Genomic DNA, 21,444 nt, shown 5'->3' on the forward strand with positions numbered 1-21,444 from the left:
TTAGGTGTGAGCCATGGGCAGACCGTGGGTTGGATGGACTCTCAGGGGGAAGAGCAACGCCTCTGGCAGAAGATGACGGACAATCCTGGGACTCCGGTAGAGGGCGTACTCATGCTCCGTGCCAGCATGGGCAAGAGTAAGCTCTGAAGGTACCAGTTCTCCAAAATGAGGCCTCTTGGGACGGTCTGGTTGTTATTTCCTACCAGTAGCAGGCTTGGGACCTGGAGTCTGCTTCCCTGCCATTTCTCACCGGAGGGTATTGGGACCTGAGAGGAGAGATGTCAGTGTTATGAACACCTAGGGTCTTGCCAGGTGTCTGAAAAAGCATGTACCTGTCTATGTCCATGGGCCAGGGCTTTTTTGATTGGATGATAGAAAGTATACCACGCTGTCGTGTCAACAAGCAAATTGTGCAATGATTCATAGGCTTTATACCGTAGGGGAAATGGCACATGCTTACTTGAAGCTGCAGTTGAGATTGGGAGTTCCCAAACTTTTTCTAATTGTGAGTGACTTTAGGTTTTCTCAAGGTTTGAGGGAAAAGGGGGCCACTTGGAATGTAGACCACTTGAAGAGTAAGAAGAGGGGATAGTGGGAATCCCCATGATCCAAAGAAGGCATTGTGGGGATGGACGCTGGGGCAAGGGCGTGGCCCTCTTATTGTAGCCAACTTGTGGATTAACCGGGTAAGTTTTCAAGGTGAACTGAGGTTTTTCTGTGGTGACTATGTAATTGATACTCTAAATCGTCCCACTTTTGGGAGTGAAGAGAGCTAAATCATTACACCAGAACAACAGATGTAAACCAGGATTGACCTGGGAATATTGGGATGTAGAGTCACCCTAATTATGACCTAGCTATTAGCTCTGTTGTAAACATTTATTTTATAAAATGTTCTAAGCTATTAACTAAGAGGGAATAAGAAGCAATGCACATTTTTGAGCTCCTACTTGTGTTATGTCTACGATATCCCATTGCTCAAAGGAAGTCATATGGCCAAGCCCAAAATCAAGAGGCAGGGGAATGTACTCTACTCACATTGAAGCCATGGCAAGAGCGAGGATGCAGGAAGGAATGAAAGATTGTGGCCAGGAGTTCAATCTACCTGACCTTCTGTCACCTGGGATTCCAGAGACTTTAGCCACCAAACTTAGATATGCAGGGAGTTAAAGCTGAAAGGGACCTCAGACCTGGTTCCTCATTTTGAAGATTCCAAATCCGCAGCCCAGAAAGCAGAAATGACTTGCCCAAGATCATATAGAAGCTGTGAGTGTATCCAGACTTAAATCCAGGGTGTGACCCCTAGGCCAGTGTTCTTTGCACTGTGGCCTTTGGCGTGATCCTATGCTTATCGTGATGAACAAGAGGACATAGACCAAGGGAGGTGGAGCAGAGTGTGATTATTTGTGTATGAACATACCTGACCCAATCTTCTTCTGGAATCATATTCTAGCCCCTCAGCTCATTTTTTCACTTGAATTCATGTATTGATAAAATCCTTAAAAGGATAGATACTGAATCTTACTAGTAGGAAAGCTAGAATCATCTTCAGGCTTATTCTAGCTAATTGTTCCATATTCTGAATTTCTTCTTGAATTTTGAAAACAGGTTTAAGAATATATTTAGCATTATTCTTAGAAAGGGGAATAAGCAATCCATATTCATTATTATTAAAAAAAACAGGCTCTCTAATTCTAGAAAATTGAAGTTATTAGTCTAGTGTAGCTTAGTGCATATGGTACATTTTTTTAAACTCACACCCGTCTCTCTATGTTGCCCTTCTTTTTTTTTTTTTTTAAATTTTTATTTATGTATATTTATTTTTGGCTGTGTTGGGTCTTCGTTTCTGTGTGAGGGCTTTCTCTAGTTGCGGCAAGCGGGGGCCACTCTTCATCACGGTGCGCGGGCCTCTCACTGCTGCGGCCTCTCTTGTTGCGGAGCACAGGCTCCAGACGCGAAGGCTCAGTAGTTGTGGCTCACGGGCCCAGTTGCTCTGCGGCATGTGGGATCTTCCCAGACCAGGGCTCGAACCCGTGTCCCCTGCATTGGCAGGCAGACTCCCAACCGCTGCGCCACCAGGGAAGCCCTATGTTGCCCTTCTTAAAAACAGAAAGCAAAAAGTGTACGATCATCACTACTTCCTATATTGGAAATATAAATTGTCTTCAGACTTGATGTGACTGAGTATGTCTTCAGAGACATTTTTAGGGGAGGTGAGAGAGGGTGGCGATGGTGAAGCCTGGAGACATCTCTAAAGTAGACAAAATGAGGTAGATTTATTCACTAATAATAAAAGTGGCAAAATTAATCAATTCCAAAATTTATAACTTGAACTCAAGATGAGCATGAACTTTATGTATTCAGACCTTTGCCACGGTCAGAGCAATTCTGTGTCGTGACTTCATAAAATCCAACATCTAACTGGGTATTTCCATAATGCAAGACCCAGGTGTGCCTAAGTCCATCAGAAACCTGTTGGTGCGGCTCTTAAAAATAAAAGGTAAATTGATCTTTAGGTTACTCTTTTTTAAGTATAGTGTAGAAGTACAAAAAATATTTTTAATATAAGTGATACATGTGAATGGCATAAAACTCAAATAGTTCAAAATTGTGAAAAGTAAGTCCTACCCCTTCCTCTTCCATATCAAAATATATTGACAGCCTCATTCTTTTTTATGGCAACAGGGAATTACATTATGGGATATATTAAATTTAACTAGTCCTATCAAATGCTACATTAAATATGGTTAACTAAGCTATCTATGTTTGGTGGCTTTTCTAAGCAATCTTTTTTTCAAAAATAAACACTTTGAAATTCAAAATGAGATGTGTATATTGCACAGCAATTCTACTTTTGGGTATTTATCCTACAGAGATAGATACATATGTGAGAAATGAGTACATACAAGGGTATTGCTTGTAGAAGATTGGAAACAACCCAAAAGCCCTTCAATAGAGGCCTTTGGCAATATCATACATGCCTAATTTTTCTGTTTCATTAATTGCTCCCTTTCCTTCTCTGTTAAAGATTGTTAACATTGGATTCTTTGATGCTTGTTCTTTCTTTTCTCCTCACTTTATCCATCCTCTCCGGCATTATCATGTATTGTATGCTCATGGTTTTATGATTATTTATATGCTTATAACTACAGGTTCACATCCGCAACCCAGATCCTTCCTCTCAGCCCCAGATCCAACCGCCTATATGATATCTCCACCAAGATAGCTCACGCTCTCGACATAGTCAAAAATGAACTCTTTATTCTACCTTCCCTCTTACACCCATGTCTTTCTACTCCAGTACATCCTGTCTCAGTACCTGGTACCATCATCCACCAGGTTATGCTAACTAGACACTGGATAGTGATCTTTTTTTTTATTGACATATAGCTGACTTAACAATATTATGTTAGTTTCAGCTGTACAACATAGTAATTTGATATTTTTATACTACAGTTATTCTAAAATGTTGAGAATATCCCATGTGCTGTACATTACATCCTTGTAACTTATTTATTTGATACCTAGTGGTTTGTACCTCTTAATTCCCTTCATCTGTTTTGCCCCTCCCCCCATCCCTCTCCCCTCTGGTAACCACTACTTTGTTCTCTGTATCTGTGAACCTGTTTCTGTTTTTTTTTTTAATTAATTAATTAATTAATTAATTAATTTTTGGCTGCATTGGGTCTTCGTTGCTGCGCGTGGGCTTTCTCTAGTTGTGGCGAGCGGGGGCTACTCTTCATTGCAGTGCGTGGGCTTCTCATTGCGGTGGCTTCTCCTTGTGGAGCACAGGCTCTGGGCATGCGGGCTTCAGTAGTTGTGGCACGTGGGCTCAGTAGTTGTGGCTCGTGGGCTCTAGAGCGCAGGCTCAGTAGTTGTGGCACACAGGCTTAGTTGCTCCATGGCATGTGGGATCTTCCCGGACCAGGGCTCGAACCCCTGTCCCCTGCATTGGCAGGCGGATTCTTAACCACTGCACCACCAGGGAAGTCCCCTGTTTCTGTTTTGTTATATTTGTTCATTTGTTTTATTTTTCAGATCCCACATATAAGTGAAAACACAGTATTTGTCTTTCTCTGACTTATTTCACTAAGCATAATGCCCTCCAAGTCCATCCATGTTGCTGCAAATGGCAAAATTTTGTTCTTTTTTATGGCTGAGTAATATTCCATTGTATATATCTACCACAGCTTCTTTATCCATTCATCTGTTGATGGGCACTTAGGTTGCTTTCACACCTTGGCTATTGTAAATAATGCTGCTGTGAACATTGGGTGCATATATCTTTTCAAATTAGTGATCTTTGATTTATGCCTCTTCCTTACCCCGAGGCAAAATCAATCAGGAAATCATATCGATTCTACCTCCTAAATATCTCAAAAGCCTGTCCAGTTCTCACCATCTCCATGCCACCACCCGAGTACAAGCCACCATTATGCCTCTCTACGATTATTACAGGTCTCCTAGCTGCTGTCTTTGCAGCCACTCTTGCCCTCCCTCAATCCACTCTCCATAGGGTGGCCAGATTTTCCCAACATGTTATTTTAAAATGTTCAAACATGCAGAAAAGCTGAAATGATTTTACAGTGAGCACTTATACCTACCACCTAAATTCGACTTCTACCGCCAGCTATACTTTCTCATCATTCATTGTCTACCTGTACATCCTCAGAGTGATCTTTTAAAAAACGCACATCTGATCGTGCTTTAAAACCCTCCGTGGCTTTCCATTGCCCTGAGAATAAAATCCAAATTCTTGCTCAGGGCCTGCCGGGCCCTGTCTGAGATGGTTGCTTCCTCCTCTCCAGCTCACCCCGGGCCATGCCTCTTTCCCTCCCCTGCTCTGCGGCCACGCAATGCAATTTTCTGCTTCTCAGTCGTGCCAGCCTTTATTCCATCTCATGGCCTTTGCAAAGAAATCTGCTTGCTCCTTCTCCTCATCGGCCTGATTTCCACTCATCATCCAGGTCTTGAACATTACCTGCTCAGGGAAACGTCTCCTGACCCCCCTCTGCCTGACTAGGTCACAACAGCCTGCCTCTCTTTCCCCTTCATTACATACATCGCAATTTTCATAAATTATTCACGTAATGAGCCCTTTAATGCCTGTGTCAGTTCACTCCCCACCACATCCCTAGAATGTAAGATTCAGAAGGGCAGAGACAATATTTATATTTATATTGTTTCACAGCTATATCCCCTGTGCTTAGTTCAGAGTAGGTAATTTGAAAATATTTGTGGATTAAGTGAAAATGAATAAAAAAAGTAACATCAGAGAATGTTAGACCAGATAAGGAAACTGGGACCCACATAGATCAAGAAAAATCTCCGACTGTGATTGCCGATTGGTCTTTTAAAAGCAACGTTTCTATAAGTACTTTAGTTACAACCCTAAACAGCTCATTCCAGCTTCTCTTGGCATACGTAAAAGCACAGAGTGTGCTCTCCAGCCCAGCATCTCAGCTTCTCAGAAGAAGAGGCCATGGCCTTGCCTGGAGGATCCTACTCATAATTTGGAGCAGCCCTCAATTTTCCCTCAGTTGAATCAGACAAGTTGTAAAGGGACATGGGCAACCTTACAAGCCTGACTTTATCCATTCAGTTTGTAAATAGCACCTGCAGGATATGTGGAAGATCCAGTGTATCAGCTCTCATTTTGCTTATGTTGTTACTGTCATTGGAATTATCAGGATGTAGATTTTCCAGGTCACAAAAGCACCAACAGCGAAGATATTTTGATGGGGCTTTTTATTTTGGCGTCCTTTTCCTTAAGAAATTTAAACAAATATATGACCAGTCATCATTAAGTATTGATACATAACTAATGTGTGAATTGAGCCCCCCTGATTCACAGTAATATCAACAGCATCATCACCTGCTACCCCAAGGTTTCTATTGTGCAGAGGAGGAGAAACCTGTGGAAAAAATAAGGGCAAAGCCCACTTTTAGAAGCAAAGTGGATGAAGATATCAAGTCCCAGAAGCACCACAGAAAGAAATACTGTGGCATTTTGGGCTGTGATCAGTGTTTGTTTTTTCTTCCACGTAGATATTTCACACTAAACTGAGCATTGCCTTTAGAAGTTGGCAGAAGGGCTTTCCTCCCACAATGGTATATTTATGGCCTCTGAAATTAAAGAAAATAAATAGGACGAGGAAGTTTATACAGGCCAAACTATAACAAAAATCAGATCTTGCAAGGTTTGAGCAAGAGCCGTGGAAATTGGGCCACATCAAGGATTCCAAAAGATTATCTGAGTCATCTGAGGTGTGAATTTAATACATTGATTCCAGAGCATTGCTCCAAACCTACTGAACAAAATCTCCAGAAAACTTCATCATTTTTATCAAGCTTCTTAGGTGATTCTAATACAACTGGATCACAGTTTGAGAAAGACTGCATTAGAGGACAAATTATCTTGACTATATTATTTGGACCAACTCTACATCATGATGACAGATTGGCTTTGGCTAACCTGGACATTATTAATTGCAAGGCAACCATGGTGAGGTGGAAGGAGCCTAAACTTGAACTCAGATTGACATAAGCTCAAGTCTTGACTATTTACCAGCCATGTGACCTCAGTCAAGTTAATTATCCAATCTAGGCCTTGATCTAGTTGCCTGTATAATAGGGATAATTGGGCTGCCTTGTAGTAATTGAAGATATCAAATGAGGTAATATATGTGAATATGCTTTGTAAATTTTAACCCACTGTGAAAAAAAAAAAAGGTCATTATTAGTGATCTAGAGATAGCAATCTGTAGTTCATAATCTCTTAGGCCCTTCTTTTCCTGGGTGCTTGGCTAGGTCTTAATCATTCTATGTACAATGAAGTGGTCTCCAGTGTACAGCAACAATACAAAAAAAAAAAAACCCTAACTTTGCTATATCACGCACTGTGGAATTTCCTACCGCATCTGATTAGATAGTAAGTTTTGCAAAAGTGTTTAATTTGAGGGAGAGAAAAACTGGTCAGTTTTTTGTTAAGATGTTGTGGAACCCATAAGCAAACTATCTTTGCACCCTTTTCCTTAACGTTCTTTCAGTGTAATGACCATCTCTTGCTATGGCCCATTGCTTATCCCCTATGTCAGGGAGATCAAACCTACCTTCTTCACAGGGATGTTGTTCAGAATCACACTTTTTATCTACAGAAGGAAATTTACCATTCTCTCAAAAGAAATTCCATAGAAATACAAACTGCTGTTGCATTATGAGGAATGCATAGTGTTTCAAATATTAGCAATTGTACCTCATTTACCACATTAGAATTTATTGAACTATTCCAGCAGAGGGTTCCTTTCATACTTGGAAAAGGGAGGTAGAATATATAGTTAGTATTGCCTATAAGTGACAAAATATGCATATAGGGAGTAGATCATATTTTTCTTTCCAGTATTTCAGCACAAGAGGATAATTGTCTCTAATCATTTTCCTTTTTCTCTGATTGAGGCAGACACTAATAAAACAAGTAAAATATTTTATTATAATAGTTATAGCAAAAGTTTAAATCATGGGCGTTTGCTGAGGAAAAAAAGTCCATAGAAGGGCAGAGAACTAGATATGGATTTGAATCAAAATATTTTCTTTTTATCCCTTTATTGTTAGATCTGCTTACTTTGGGAAAGGAATCTGATTGTCCTTTCTAAGCATGTTTTTCTACTTAGCCACAGGTTCATTTTGTCTTCAGAAAGTTGAAACTTGTTTGTGCAGATCCATGGGAATTGATGAGTCCTAACAGTAAAATTTTTTAAATCTTTCACATTTTAAATCTTTCACATTTGGAAACAAGGAAGGAAGGGAGCCATTCCACCACAAAACAGTTTATGTCAGTCATTTATGTTTGAACTGTAGTTAGAGCGATTGAGTGTTGGGAATATATTTTCTTTTCCATCCTTTCCAATATTCATTATTCATAAATCGACATTTTTGAAGAGAGATCATTGGCTTTCAGTTGATATGAAGAAAGAAATGTCTAGACTTTCCTGAATCTTCTTGCTTTTGACCTTCTTCACTACCCACAATTAATTTGTCCTCCTTGATTCCTAAATATCGTCTTACATTGTGCCTCTGACTGATGGGGTGCAGCCCAGAACCTTAGGAGGTGCTCTCAATGCTTTATTCCACTTAGATTAATGGAAATGTTATTATTAATTTTCAGCTCTTTCCTATCACCTCCGAACCCAGCTCTGTTAGAGTCATTTGTTTGCAAAGCATCTGAATGCACAAAGCCAGGTTGGGGGGAGGGGAGTTGCCCTGGCTGCTTCCCAGGGTGTCAGATTTTAAGGGGTACTAAACATCCCTGAAAAGGTAATGAGGTGGGGAACTCCTCTCAAGAAAAGTATGGTATTAGCAGGAAGAAATAATGTCTGCTTGAGTAGATAAGTGAGGAGGGGACCCCATAGCTGAAGAGCAATTCATGGTTGATGAAAGACAGGTCTGATTAGAGACAGGGTTTCTGTTTTGCTGAATGGGGGATATAACTTGGTCTAGGCATGAATTGCTAAGGACATAGGGAAAAGGGGGTTTGCCTCCACTGGAGATTCCCCTCCATTGGAGATTTCCTTTATCCCTTCCACCAGGCAGGATTCCTCAAAATCAACGGTGTACAAATATTTAAAGAACCTCTGAGACGGGCACCACATCATCGGGGCAAGAACTGGCCCAACTCTGAATGCGCTAGGTCCCCATTCCTGGATTGAGTGTAGTTGTCACAGGCAGGCTGCTTTGCTCTGGGCCTGAAGATGAGTCCAAGGGTTTAGTGGACTGGGGAGGGAAGACACACTTTCAATACCCTAAGGACAGCTGAGGATCACTGGGTTACTGGGACACTGGAATGGCAGCTCTCCTTGGGAAGAAGCATGAGCGGTAATTTTCCAAACTCTGCCAGTGACCAGGTCACCTATATCTGCCTTGTCCCTGGCACCCGCCTGCTTTGGCTGCCAATTTACTCTCCTAAGCTCCTGCTCTGATACGAAGTTGATCTCTTTGTTTGTTTTTAAATTAATCAACTTTAGACTGAGAAGTTAGAGCAGTATTAGGTTTACAGAAAAATTAAGCAGAAAGTAAGAGTTCCCATATACTACCACTCCCCTCCCCCTGCAGGTGTCTCCTGTAATTAACATCTTTCGTTGGTGTGGTATGCTTATTATAATTGATTAACCAATATTGGTACATTATTATTAATTAAAGTCCATAGTTTATATTAGGGTTCATTCTTGGTGTTTCACAGTTGTATGGGTTTTAGCAAGTGCCTAATATCATGTATCCACAATTACATTATCATACAGAATCATTTTGCTGCCCTAAAAATCCCCTGTGCTCCAACCTCTTGCAACCACTGGTCTTTTTTACTGTCTCTATAGTTTTGCCTTTTTTCAGAATGTCATATAGTTGGAATCATACAGGATATAGCCTCTTCTGGCTTGCTTCTTTCACTTATTGATATGCATTTAAGGTTCCTCCATGCCTTTTTGTGGCTTGGTAACTCATTTATGTCTTTTTTTTCATTGTGGGAAGAGCACTTAACGTGAGATCTACCCTCTTAACAAATTTTTGAGTGCACGATACAGTATCACTGTTTTTTGGCGGGGGGGGGGGGGAGAGAGAGAGAAGGTTGAAAGATCTAAGAAACAATAATATTTTTAAAATTCCCTTGGGAATTCCCTGGCGGTCCAGTGGTTAGGACTCTGTGCTCTCACTGTCAAGGGCCCGGGTTCAATCCCTGGTCAGGGAACTAAGATCCCACAAGCCTCACGGCCAAAAAAAAAAGAAAGAAAATTCCCTGGAGATGATGGGAGGTCTACATTCATTTTGCTAGTTTTCTTGGTTCTATTGTTGGCTACAAATGACTGTTCCTATTTACTTGTTTTGCCACATATAGTACAAAATTAGTAGCAATGCTTAAACACTTAACATGCCTACTTCTAAGCTTCTGTATGGAATATGCACCCCAGACCAAAGCTTTGTGCCACTCTGTACTTACTGCAAAGTGTAATGTCTTTTTCATTAAATTCACTTTCCTAAGATCTCTTCTGTGTTCTATTACAAGTTATTCCTGGGTACTTGAAGATGCATATCCTTGAAGATGCATTGTGTGTCACCTATTCCTCCTGTTTTTATACTTATTTGTCTTTGGAACGAAGCTCATTTGCTGAATTGAGACACACAGATTGGATGACTATCCGGTGTCTGTTTCTAAGGCTAGGATGACGTTGAACAACTCTTCGTGGTGCTTAGCTGTTGAATCTAACCCTCATTTTGGTTCTTGCTCACTTATTTTCCTGTAAAGCTGAACCCTGACCCCATCACTCCCTTTGCGCTCCCCTCGGTAAATCATGGGTAGTGGCAAGGGACGGGATCAGAAGTGACATTTATTGAGCACCTAGTGTACGTCAGGGGCTTTACAAATTGTTATCTAATTTATTATCTGTGTTTTAAAAAGACAGAGGACCAAAAAAAAAGAGACGTGAGTCTCAGAGAGGTTAAGTAACCCAACTAGTGTATAATAGAGCCTCAACCTACGTGGAGCTCCCCATTTCAGATCCCAAAACCCATGCTCTTCGTTCTTCACCAAAATGTACCCCAGATAGAAATTCTGTGCTTGTTATGAGCTGGAGACTTGCTTCTCAAAGTGTGATTCATGAACCAGCAGCATTAGCTTTACCTCGGAGCTTGTTGGAAATGAAGAATGTTGGGTCCCAAGCCAGAATGAATCATAATATTCATTAGAACAAGGTCCTTAGTTGATCTGCAAGCACAATAAACTTTAAGAAGCACTGGTGTAGAGAATATGGCAGACGGGACCTTGATATTTAAGGTGCTTGATACTTAAAAGACTGTTAGTTGTAGTTGATGTGAACATTGGCCTAAGACACACCCCATTTATCAGTCTTTTCTTTTTTTGAAATTTTTATTGAAATATGGTTGATTTACAATGTTGTGTTAGCTTCAGGTGTACAGCAAAGTGATTCAGTTGTGTGTGTGTGTGTGTGTGTGTGTGTATTCTTTTTAATATTCTCTTCCATTATAGGTTGTTATAAGATATTGAGTATAGTTCCCTGTGCTATACAGTAGGTCCTTGTTGGTTATCTGTTTTTATATAATAGTGTGTATATTTTAATCTTGAGCTCCTAACTTATCCCTCCCCCACCCCTTTCCCCTTTGGTAACCATAAGTTTGTTGTCTATGTCTGTGAGTCTATTTCTGTTTTGTAAATAAGTTCATTTGTGTCATTTTTTTAGATTCCACATATAAATGATATCATATGATATTTGTCTTTGTCTGACTTACATCCCTTAGTATGATAATCTCTAGGTCCATCCATGTTGCTGCAAATGGCATTATTTCATTCTTTTTTATGGCTGAGTAATATTCCTGTGTGTGTGTGTGTGTGTGTGTACCCCATCTTCTTTATCCATTCATCTGTTGATGGACACTTAGGTTGCTTCCATGTCTTGGCTGTTTTAAATAGTTCTACTATGAACATTGAGGTGCATGTGTTGTTTTGAATTAGAGTTTTCTCTGGAGATATGCCCAGGAGTAGGATTGCAGGATCATATGATAGCTCTATTTTTAGTTTTTTAAGGAAACTGCATACTGTCTCCATAGTGGCTGCACCAATTTACATTCCCAGCGTAGGAGGGTTCCTTTTTCTCCACACCCTCTCCAGCATTTATTATTTGTAGACTTATTGATGTTGGCCATTCTGACAGGTGTGAGGTGATACCTCATTGTAGTTTTGATTTGCAATCAGTCTTTTCTTTGAGTCCTTTCTCTTCCTCGATTTTGATTTCTCCCCATAAACACATGCATGCTTACTAGCATCCTTTTTTTCTCTTGTGTTCTCCTGTTACTATCCTGAAGACATTCCCCAGTGTGTAGCTGACCTCATTTCAGAGTACGTGCAACGAAGACCTGGCTATTTTTTTTTATTATGGATGAGTCTTCCAACCTGCTGAATCCAGTGAGGACCGCCTGAACCCAGATACAGTCTCCTCTAAGACTGAGGAAGTAGAGCCCCTAAAAGCTCTATTCCATAATACCAGTCGGACAGACATCTTCTAGATGATGTCTCTTCTACTGTCAGTCAATATTTAGCACTTGTGTGGCTGATGTTAATCAGGTATGGAGAAAAGCATTTGGAGACCAGCTTGGCTTAGGCCAGTGACAAATGTGAGGCCTGAGTCAGGAATACATTTTTGTTCATCCTGCAAAAGGATGAAAGAGGGTAATAGCTCTGCTACTTGTTGTGGATTTTGAGCAAGATGTTTCCACTCTCTGAGCCTCAGTTTTCTCCTCTATAAACTGAGGGGCTTGGACTAAGTGCAATCCAACATTCCCTCTAGTTCTAAAGTTCTCTGATACCTTGTGCATGCTGAAATTCACTGACTTTAAGAAGCCGTTGATTGTAAAGTGCAGCAGGGCTTCAGATACCACTAAAAAATGCAGCCAATTATAACTGTAAGATGTTGTTCTGGATGTTCTACCTCTGTCTCTGCTTTTTTTTTTCTCTTTGCCCTTCTTCACACTGCTCTATGCCCCAAGAGGCCAACCTTAATGAACTGCTTCATTGGGGATGTCTTGCCCTGTGGATTTGGGTTGGGATTGGCCAAAGGAAGGAACCAGTAGGAGATTGAATGGTGGGAAGAAAGTGAGATTGATACAGTTCTTCCCTTGGCTCTTTCCTGCTGGGTCACAAAGTGCCAGGGGTTACATTCCTCTGCTCAGGATTATAGCTCCTGGCAGGTGACCTTCTCCTCCAGCTGGACCTACGGTCACCACTCCCTCCCTTCACCCCTTCAGGCCTATGAGTGGTAAAGTCCTCGACTGTGGCCAGTTTCACCATCCCTCATTACTTTCCCTTAACCTTGACCACACCTTTGTAGATAGTTTTTTATTAATTTTTCCTCAATGTCACAGTCACAGTTTCAGTGTTCCATTTGTTTCTGGCTGGGACCCTAACTGATACAGTAATTGGTATTGGGGTGTTCTTAAGAAGTAGGCTCTCAAAATAGAATTTTAGCTCTGTGTTTGAGGAGCGTTAACAGGCATGTGGCAAAGTAATAGATGCTTAGTTAGTCTTTTGGAATGAATGGGAAAAAAATGATCTTCCGATCTTTGTGCCTCTAATACCCAGAAAAAAACCAGGTAGCCAGAAATTAAGAGGGATTTCTCTTTTAGGTTTCTCAGAATGTGCAAAGATGGTCATTAAAGAAGTGTGTTCCCTTAAAAAGATTCCCTTTGGTCTGTACAATAGACACCCCTGCTTCTGATTATCTTTGCTGATAGGAATGAAAAAAAATTTTCCCAGTCAGTATTTGGGTACCAGGTACTAGAGACTTTATTGCTTTGCTCTGGTAAAGACAGCACATCTGGAGTAGCAAGAATGCCATCAGTATGGTGGATGAGTCTGCTATTCCATATGTAAAGACAATCAGGACTCCTCTGGAGCCCATTATAACAAAGACCAGAGAGATGGCGATCTTTTCTTAGATAAGAGAGTAAAGATAAACTGTTCTCTGTCATGTGAATGCACCATTATACTTAGACTCAAAGATGTTACATGGTCTCTCCTCTGACCTAGAAACTCAATTTACAGTGAAGAAAGTGCATCTGGGAGTTCATGCTATGGAATTCATTGGTCTTACCATGTGTCTGAGCACCTGAAAATAGCTGGTTTGATAGAAGAATGGAATGGTTTACTCAAAGCTCAGTTATAGAATGAGCTGATATACAATGCTTAGTGAGGCTGGAGAGAATCTTACGTGATAGAGTATATGCTTTAAATCAGCAGCCAGAATATGGTGCTGTGGCCCTTGTAGCCAAAACCCATGGGTTAAGGGACAAAGATGTGCAAAGGGGGATGGCCCTTCTCATTGTTATACCTAATAGCCTACTTAAGTAGTTTTTCCTATATGTCTGCATGAACTTGGGTTCAGTGAGCCTAAGGGCTGTGGTGTCCAAGGAAGGCACTAGCATTTTTACATAGGAAACAGTCATGGTTCTATTATATTGGAAGCTGAGAATGCCTCTTAAATATCTGGGGCTCCTCACACCACTAAACCTACAGGTAGAGAAGAGGTTACCTGTACTAGCTCAGGTGATTATCAAGAGGAAATTGCGTTGCTCATCCGCAATGGTTACAAGGAGAACTATGGCCAGAGCTCAGGGGATTTATTGGGGCATCTCTCAGTACTCCATAGCTCAGTCATCCTGGCCAGGGGAAAACTGCAGCAACCCAATAAAAACGGCCACTAAGGAATCAGATCCTTCCCGAATGAAGGTTTGGGTCAATCCTCCAGGTAAAGCAATTCAACCGAAGTGCTGGCAGAGAGTCAGGAGAATTTGAAATGATTATTAACACAGATCTCATGACCAGCTACATAAGTGGGATTGAAGCATCTTTGTTTGGTCTTGATTAACTGTTTCTTCCACCCTTTTTCTCCAACTAGCTTCTGGGAAGAGCGCTGGTGGTAGCTAAGATTTTAAGTTTCAGGTGGGCGTATGAGCGAACTGATCCAGTAGTTGACAGTCAGGAAACGTTCTGATAGTATCTGACAGATAGTAAATAGTTCAGGCTTTATGGGCCGTCCAGCCTTTGTTGCAACTACTCATCTCTGCCACTGTGGAGCAAAAACAGCCGTAAGCAATATGTTAAAAATGTGTGTGCCTGTGTTCCAATAACGCTATTGACAAAAACAAACGGCCAGCCTGTTGGCTCTAGTTTGCTGACTTCAGTAGGTGATGGGGACATGAGATTTTTATTCAGACAGAAGAGTAGATGCTGAGGGTAGAAGGGATGAACTGTGCTGGGTGATCTCTGTCTGCCTGACCAGAGTCCCTCTCTGCAGTTTTCGAAACTGTGCTTTGCTCCTTCACCCTCTGGTTTCCAGTTGGGTTTGGCCAACTGGAGCCAATAGTGGGAGATCAGAGAACAGGAGGAGAGAAAGTTCAGGGTATTTATTCCCCGTGCTCCTTCCCTGCTGAGCTGAGGGTTGTTAAAGGCTGTGTTCCTCTATCACAGCTCTGCTTAGGTGGTCTGTCCTAAAATTATACATAGAGTTCTTTCTGAGTTCCAGTAATCACTCCCTCCGCTTGCCCTTCAGGCCTAGGGTGGTAAATGTCCTCTGACGCTACTAGCTTTGGAGTGCCTCAGTATCCCTTAATGGTTCCTTTTACCATGCTCACCCGTTATAAGTAATCCTTTCATTATGTCGTCTTCAGTTCCCACTAGAATCTGCCATCCATTTCCCACCAGGACTTAGACTCAAAAAATGTCATTGATTGTAAGACACTCTTCACTTCAGAGATGTTAAAATATGGGGGGAAAAAAGTGCATCTCAGGATCAATGAAGTACGCTAATTGCAGTATACTCCTGGTGAATGAATGAACCAATGAATGATTAGTATTCACAGTGCAGCTCACCTCAAAGGACAGCTACAGTGGAGCGCTGTGACAGATGGCGTGTTATTCAGAATGAACTTCAAAAATCAGAAGCAACATTGATTCTTCTTAAGTGCTTAGATGCTCTTTCTTAGTCTTGAGACGGGTAATCAATGGCAAGGTCATGTCCTTGCCCGGGACTTCTGTTACACCAGAGCTAAAACATTAGAATGCTCTTGAGTCATTCCATTTCTCTTGAAATGAGATGACTCCTAAGAAACAGCTACCGACCTGGGTACAGTTTGGTTTTTGGTGAAGCAGGCCGACTGACTGTTGTTTGTGACTCTTCATGAACTGAGTTCAGAGCTTTCTACAAGAAGAGAATGGTCCGGGAACACATCAGAGCCCTCACAAGTTGCAGTTAACTCACATTCACTGCCCTACGTGACAACTGGCATATGTTCTGGCCAAGCCTATTTTAACAGCCATGGGCCTTCTTTACAGCCTAAGACATTACTTAGCCTAGGCTGCCTGTCTAGAACTTACCAACTCTTTAGCAAAACTAGTGACCCGATCTGCATAGGCTGTCTGATTACAGAAATCTAGCAATAACTGAGGCTACTCAGACTAGTACAAGAGCTACTGTGCCTTTGGAGAAGTCTGCTGTGTTTCCTTTTTCTAATTCTTAAGTTCCTAATTGTTCCCACAGAGAGAAAGAAACAAGTGTCTCTCCTCTGGCCCTCCTCTGGAGCAAAGCAACTCAGACCACTGGTCCATGATAAAATAAGGAGCTTACATCAGAATGTAAATCAATGCGCTGCTTCCCTTGCTGAGAAAGTTTTGCTATCAAAAAATATCAAACTAAATAATGCATTTATTGACATTACTGATTTACATTCTGGGGCCAGCTCCCTATCTCTTTGTGAACCACTAACAAATGGTCCAGGGACCAGCGGCCAGTAGGAAGACTATACTCCAAGGAGCATTCCTCTAGAGGGCCTTGGAAATCAGTCCCTTCACAGGATGGTCTTCTAAATTGCTGCCACTTATTGAGAAATGAGAGTATTTCTTCCCATTCCAATTTTCCAAGAAAGAGGTGACTGACTCTTTTCTCCAAGCCTTTGAATCCATGCTTACTCTCAGAGGGCATCAGAAACCCACTTAATAGCCTGCCCAGGAGTCAAATGGAATTCCGTGAGACTCACAGACGCATCGAAAGATACTCAGAGAGAAGGATTCAGATTTGCTCTGTGGTCAGACAGATGACAGTGTTTCAGTCCCATTTGAAATCAGTTTGTTAGTCCCAGGGCACTGCTGCCTAAGTACATCATCCTACAGGGAAACTTGTCACTTCTGATGGAGAGAGAGACAGACAAAACAAAATTCCAAACTCTGTGCACAGAAATTAAATTTCCCCCGAGCTTCGACACAGCCATGGAACAAACAGAAAAACAAATCCTTAGGCTGAGCATCTTCAGAAATGACATGATAATGATAGAAATGTATTCCATTGTGTGTGCACGCGCGTGTGTGTGTGGATGTATGTATACCACATCTTCTTTATCTGTTCATCGGTCAGTGGACACTTAGGTTGCTTCCATGTCTTGGCTATTGTAAATAGGGCTGCTGCGAACATTGGGGTGCATGTATCTTTTCGAATTAGAGTTTTCTCTGGATATATGCTCAGGAGTGGGATTGCTGGATCATATGGCAACTCTATTTTTAGTTTTCTAAGGAACCTCCATACTGTTTTCCATAGTGACTGCACCAGTTTACATTCCCACCAGCAGTGTAGGAGGGTTCCCTTTCTCCACACCATCTCCAACATTTGTTATTTGTAGACTTTTTAATGATGGCTATTCTGACTGGTGTGAGGTGGTACCTCACTGTAGTTTTGATTTGCATTCCTCTAACGATTAGTGATGTTGAGCATCTTTTCATGTGCCTATTGACCATCTGTATGTCTTCTTTGGAGAAATGTCTATTTAGATCTCTTGCCCATTTTTTGATTGGGTTGTTTGTTTTTTTGATATTCAGTTGTATGAGCTATTTGTATATTTTGAAAATTAAGCCCTTGTTGGTTGCATCATTTGCAAATATTCTCTCCCAGTCCTTGGGTTGTCTTTTCGTTTTGTTTGCGGTTTCCTTTGCTGTGGAATGGAATGGAATACTACTCAGCCATAAAAAAGAACGAAACATTGCCATTTACAGCAACATGGATGGACCTAGAGATTATCATACTAAGTATACTAAGAGAGAGAAAGACAAATACCATATGATATCACTTATATGTGGAACCTAAAATATGATACAATTGAACTTATTTACAAAACAGACACAGACTCACAGACATAGAAAATAAATCTATGATTACCAAAGGGGAGAGGGGGTGGGGGAGGGATAAATTAGGAGTTTGGGGTTAGCAGATAGAAACTATTATATATAAAGTAGATAAACAACAAGGTCCTACTGTATAGCACAGGGAACTATATTCAATAACCGGTAATAAACTATAATGGAAAAGAACATGAAAAAGAATGTGTGTGTGTGTGTGTGTGTGTGTATCTGATCACTTTGTTGTACACCAGAAGCTAATACAACATTGTAAATCAAATATACTTCAATAAAAAAATTTTTTTAAATACGAGAAATCCATCTTCACGCTGCACATTCACCAGTAAAATTGATTCTGATTAACAAAGATAGTTGCCTTGCATCATTTCTATGTCTTTCTCCTAAGGAGAAACAAGTGCTCTATTTTAGATGAGATAAGCATGCTTCTAACTTTGTAATGCACACTCTAAACATTGGCCATAGGCAGAGAAGCAATGACTTTGGTAAGTGTTTATGTCAGTGGTTATACCGGCATCCTTCACACCTCATCCAAAAGAGTGATTTACACTTTTGGCTGCACATGAGAATCCCCTTGTAAAGTCTCTCCAGGCCCTGTCTGCACCCAGGGAACTTCCATCATAATCTCTGGGGATGGCACCAAGGCATCAGTCTTTTTTAAAACTCCCCAAGTAATTCCATTGTGCATCCGAGGTTAAGAAAGACTGACACAAATGGTGTCGAGAGAACTGGTAGGCTAAGTATGATGTTTGCTGAAAAAGACACACCCCTTAGGGCACTAAGCTAAGGGGAACCTTCCAGTATCTCTTCTGTGACTCCAGATTCCAAATTTAATATTGTTAAAAAGCAAGTAAAGCAGGAAGGAGAGGAAATATTCGTGATTTCTTGTGAAGATTAAATGAGATAATGTGTATGCAGTGTTTGGATTCTCGATGGGTCAAAAGAGTCCGTTCATCCCTGCTATTCATTTCTGATTAAATTAGTGAAGGATTATAGAATTTATTGATAGAAAGATAGCTGCAGGGAATTTCCTGGCAGTCCAGTGGTTAGGACTCCGTGCTTTCACTGCCGAGGGTGCAAGTTCAATCCCTGGTCGGGGAACTGAGATCCCACAAGCCACATGGCGCAGCCAAAAAAAAAAAGGAAAGAAAGAAAGACAGCTGCAGACAACAGGAACAGGTGCAGCAAATTTGAAGGGATTTTCCCTTGCGCTTTGGGTCTCTACAAGGCACACTGTCCATGACTCCTGCCAGAGTTGAGAAAAAAGCCCAATTTTTGTTATTCTTACACGCCTTCCTACTCAAGCCTCTGTCACCATTCCAGAATTATATTCACAATCAGTGCACTTCAGTTTAAGGCAGCAGTTCACAGTGTGGTCTGCAGGCCCTTGGGCATCCTAAAACCTTTTCGAGGGGTCGGCAAGGCCAAAGCTATTTTCCTTATTTACTTTTTCCCACTGTGTTGACATTTGCTTCGATGGTCCAGAAGCAATGGCGAGTAAAACTGCAAGCACTTCAGTTTCTTTGCCTAAATACACACACAGTAAGAAAATAAAACACCACTTTCATTTTTAAAAGTCCTGATGAAGCAGTAAAAATTATTAATGTCTTTAAATCTTGACCTTTAAGTACATGTGATTTTTAAGATTTTTTATGCGTGCCCAAGTTTGAGGGTTGTCTCAAGGAAAAGCACTAGTGCATTGGAGTTGCATATTGAACTGGCTGCATTTTGCAACTATTTTTATTTTAAAGAATGAATGACAGATAAACTATAGTTATTCAGGCTTGAGAACTGGGCACACATTTTCTCAAAAATGAACAAAGTGAGCCTGTCACTTCAAGGAACACTATGTGCTGCCAATGATAAAATTTCAGCTTTGAAGCAAAACAGCTTCCCAATACTTAGAGACATTTCTGGTAGGAGGATTGGTGATGACATTAATCAAGGTGAATTTTTGATACTGTATAACAAATTTTATCGACCTTTGGAAGATCTTCCTGACTCAGTGAACCAATATGTTCTAAATGACCAATGCATCAGTTATTGAATACAAAATCGTGCATGGGTAAAAGATCCATTCAAAGTGCAAGATAGACCAATGGATTTTAATGCAACACAGTATACGAAGTGTTCCATAGTGACATTAATCTTTAAGGAACTTCCACTTGCTGAGTTCTGGCGAAATATAAAAGAAAACTATCTGTAGTTATCTAAATAAGGCTATTAAACTATTTCTCTCTTTTCCAAATGTATAATTCTGTGAAATCAGATCTTCTTCATATACTTCAATCAAAACAATATTGATATTGCAACAGACTGAATGGAAAAGCATATATGAAAATCTAGAAGTCTGCTTTTATGGCACACTTTGAAGAGACTTGCAATCATGCAAAATAATGCCACACATCTCGCTTTTTTTAAAAGTTTGAGAAGCATATGTAGTTTTTCTAAAAAAATGTGCTATCTACATTAACATGAGTTTATTTTTTTCCTAAATGAATTGAAATATAAATTATTTAAAACTTTTTGAGTCTTAATTGAGGTACAACTGACATATATTAGTTTCAGGTGCAAAACATGATTCAATATTTGTATATATTGTGAAATGATCACCATATGTGTAGTTAACATCTGTCACCATACATATTTACAAAAAATTTTTTTTCTTGCAATGAGGACTTTTAAGATCCACTCTCTTAGCAACTTTCCAATGTGAAATACAATATTATTAACAATAGTCACCTTGCTGTTATATTACATTTCCATGACTTATTCATTTTACAGCTGGAAGTTTGTGCCTTTTGACCCCCTTTACCCATTTTACCAACTACCTCCGTCTCTCTGGTGACCACCAATCTGTTCTTGGGCTTGGGGTTTGTTTGTTTTTTAGACTTCACATATAAGAGATATCATACAATATTTGTCTTTCTCAGGCTTTCTTACTTCCCTTAGTATGATAATCTCTAGGTCCATCCATGTTGCTGCAGATGGCATTATTTCATTCTTTTTTATGGCTGAGTAATATTCCGTTGTATTATATGTACCACAGCTTCTTTATCCATTCATCCATCGGTGGACACTTAGGTTGTTTCCATAGCTTGGCTATTGTAAATAATTCAGCAATGAATATGGGGGTGAATATATATTTTTTGAATTAGTGTTTTCATTTTCTTCAGATAAATAACCAGAACTGGAATTGCTGGATCATATGGTGGTTCTATTTTTAAGTTTTTGAGGAACCTTTATACTGTTTTTCATAGTGACTGCACCAATTTACATTCCCACCAATAGTGCACAGAGTTCCCTTTTCTCCACATCCTCACTAACACTTGTTATCTGTCTCATCTTTTTGATAATAGCCATTCTAACAGGTGTGAGGTGATATTTCTGTGGTTTTGATTTGCATTTCTCTGATGATTAGTAATGTTGAGCATCTTTTCATGTACCATTGGCCGTCTGTATGTCTTCCTTGGAAAAATGTCTGTTGAGATCTTCTCTCTGTTTTTTTTTTTTTTTTTTAATTTTATTTATTATTTATTTGTTTATTTATTTATTTTTGGCTGTGTTGGGGCTTCGTTTCTGTGCGAGGGCTTTCTCTAGTTGTGGCAAGCGGGGGCCACTCTTCATCGCGGTGCGCGGGCCTCTCACTATCGCGGCCTCTCTTGTTGCAGAGCACGGGCTCCAGACGCGCAGGCTCAGTAGTT

The 21,444-nt window shown here is 40.5% G+C and overlaps 1 protein-coding gene across 11 annotated transcripts in view; it reads left to right on the forward strand.

Moving 5' to 3' along the window:
• Positions 1-21,444, forward strand: part of SYTL5 (synaptotagmin like 5) — a 288,224-nt gene that overhangs the window by 203,994 nt on the left and 62,786 nt on the right. For 6 of the 11 annotated variants that reach the window (XM_082378134.1, XM_082378135.1, XM_082378148.1 and 3 more), the window contains exon 18: positions 5-149. In XM_082378134.1, coding sequence (XP_082234260.1) covers positions 5-147 — 143 coding nt within the window. In that variant the 3' untranslated portion in view covers positions 148-149. Of the gene's footprint in view, positions 1-4; positions 21,224-21,444 lie in introns of all 11 variants that reach the window. The other 5 variants (XM_082378145.1, XM_082378136.1, XM_082378137.1 and 2 more) reach the window with 1 other exon arrangement.

The sequence above is a fragment of the Balaenoptera borealis genome (genome assembly GCF_965194805.1).
Source record: "Balaenoptera borealis genome assembly, chromosome: X".
NCBI classification, from domain to species: domain Eukaryota; kingdom Metazoa; phylum Chordata; class Mammalia; order Artiodactyla; family Balaenopteridae; genus Balaenoptera; species Balaenoptera borealis.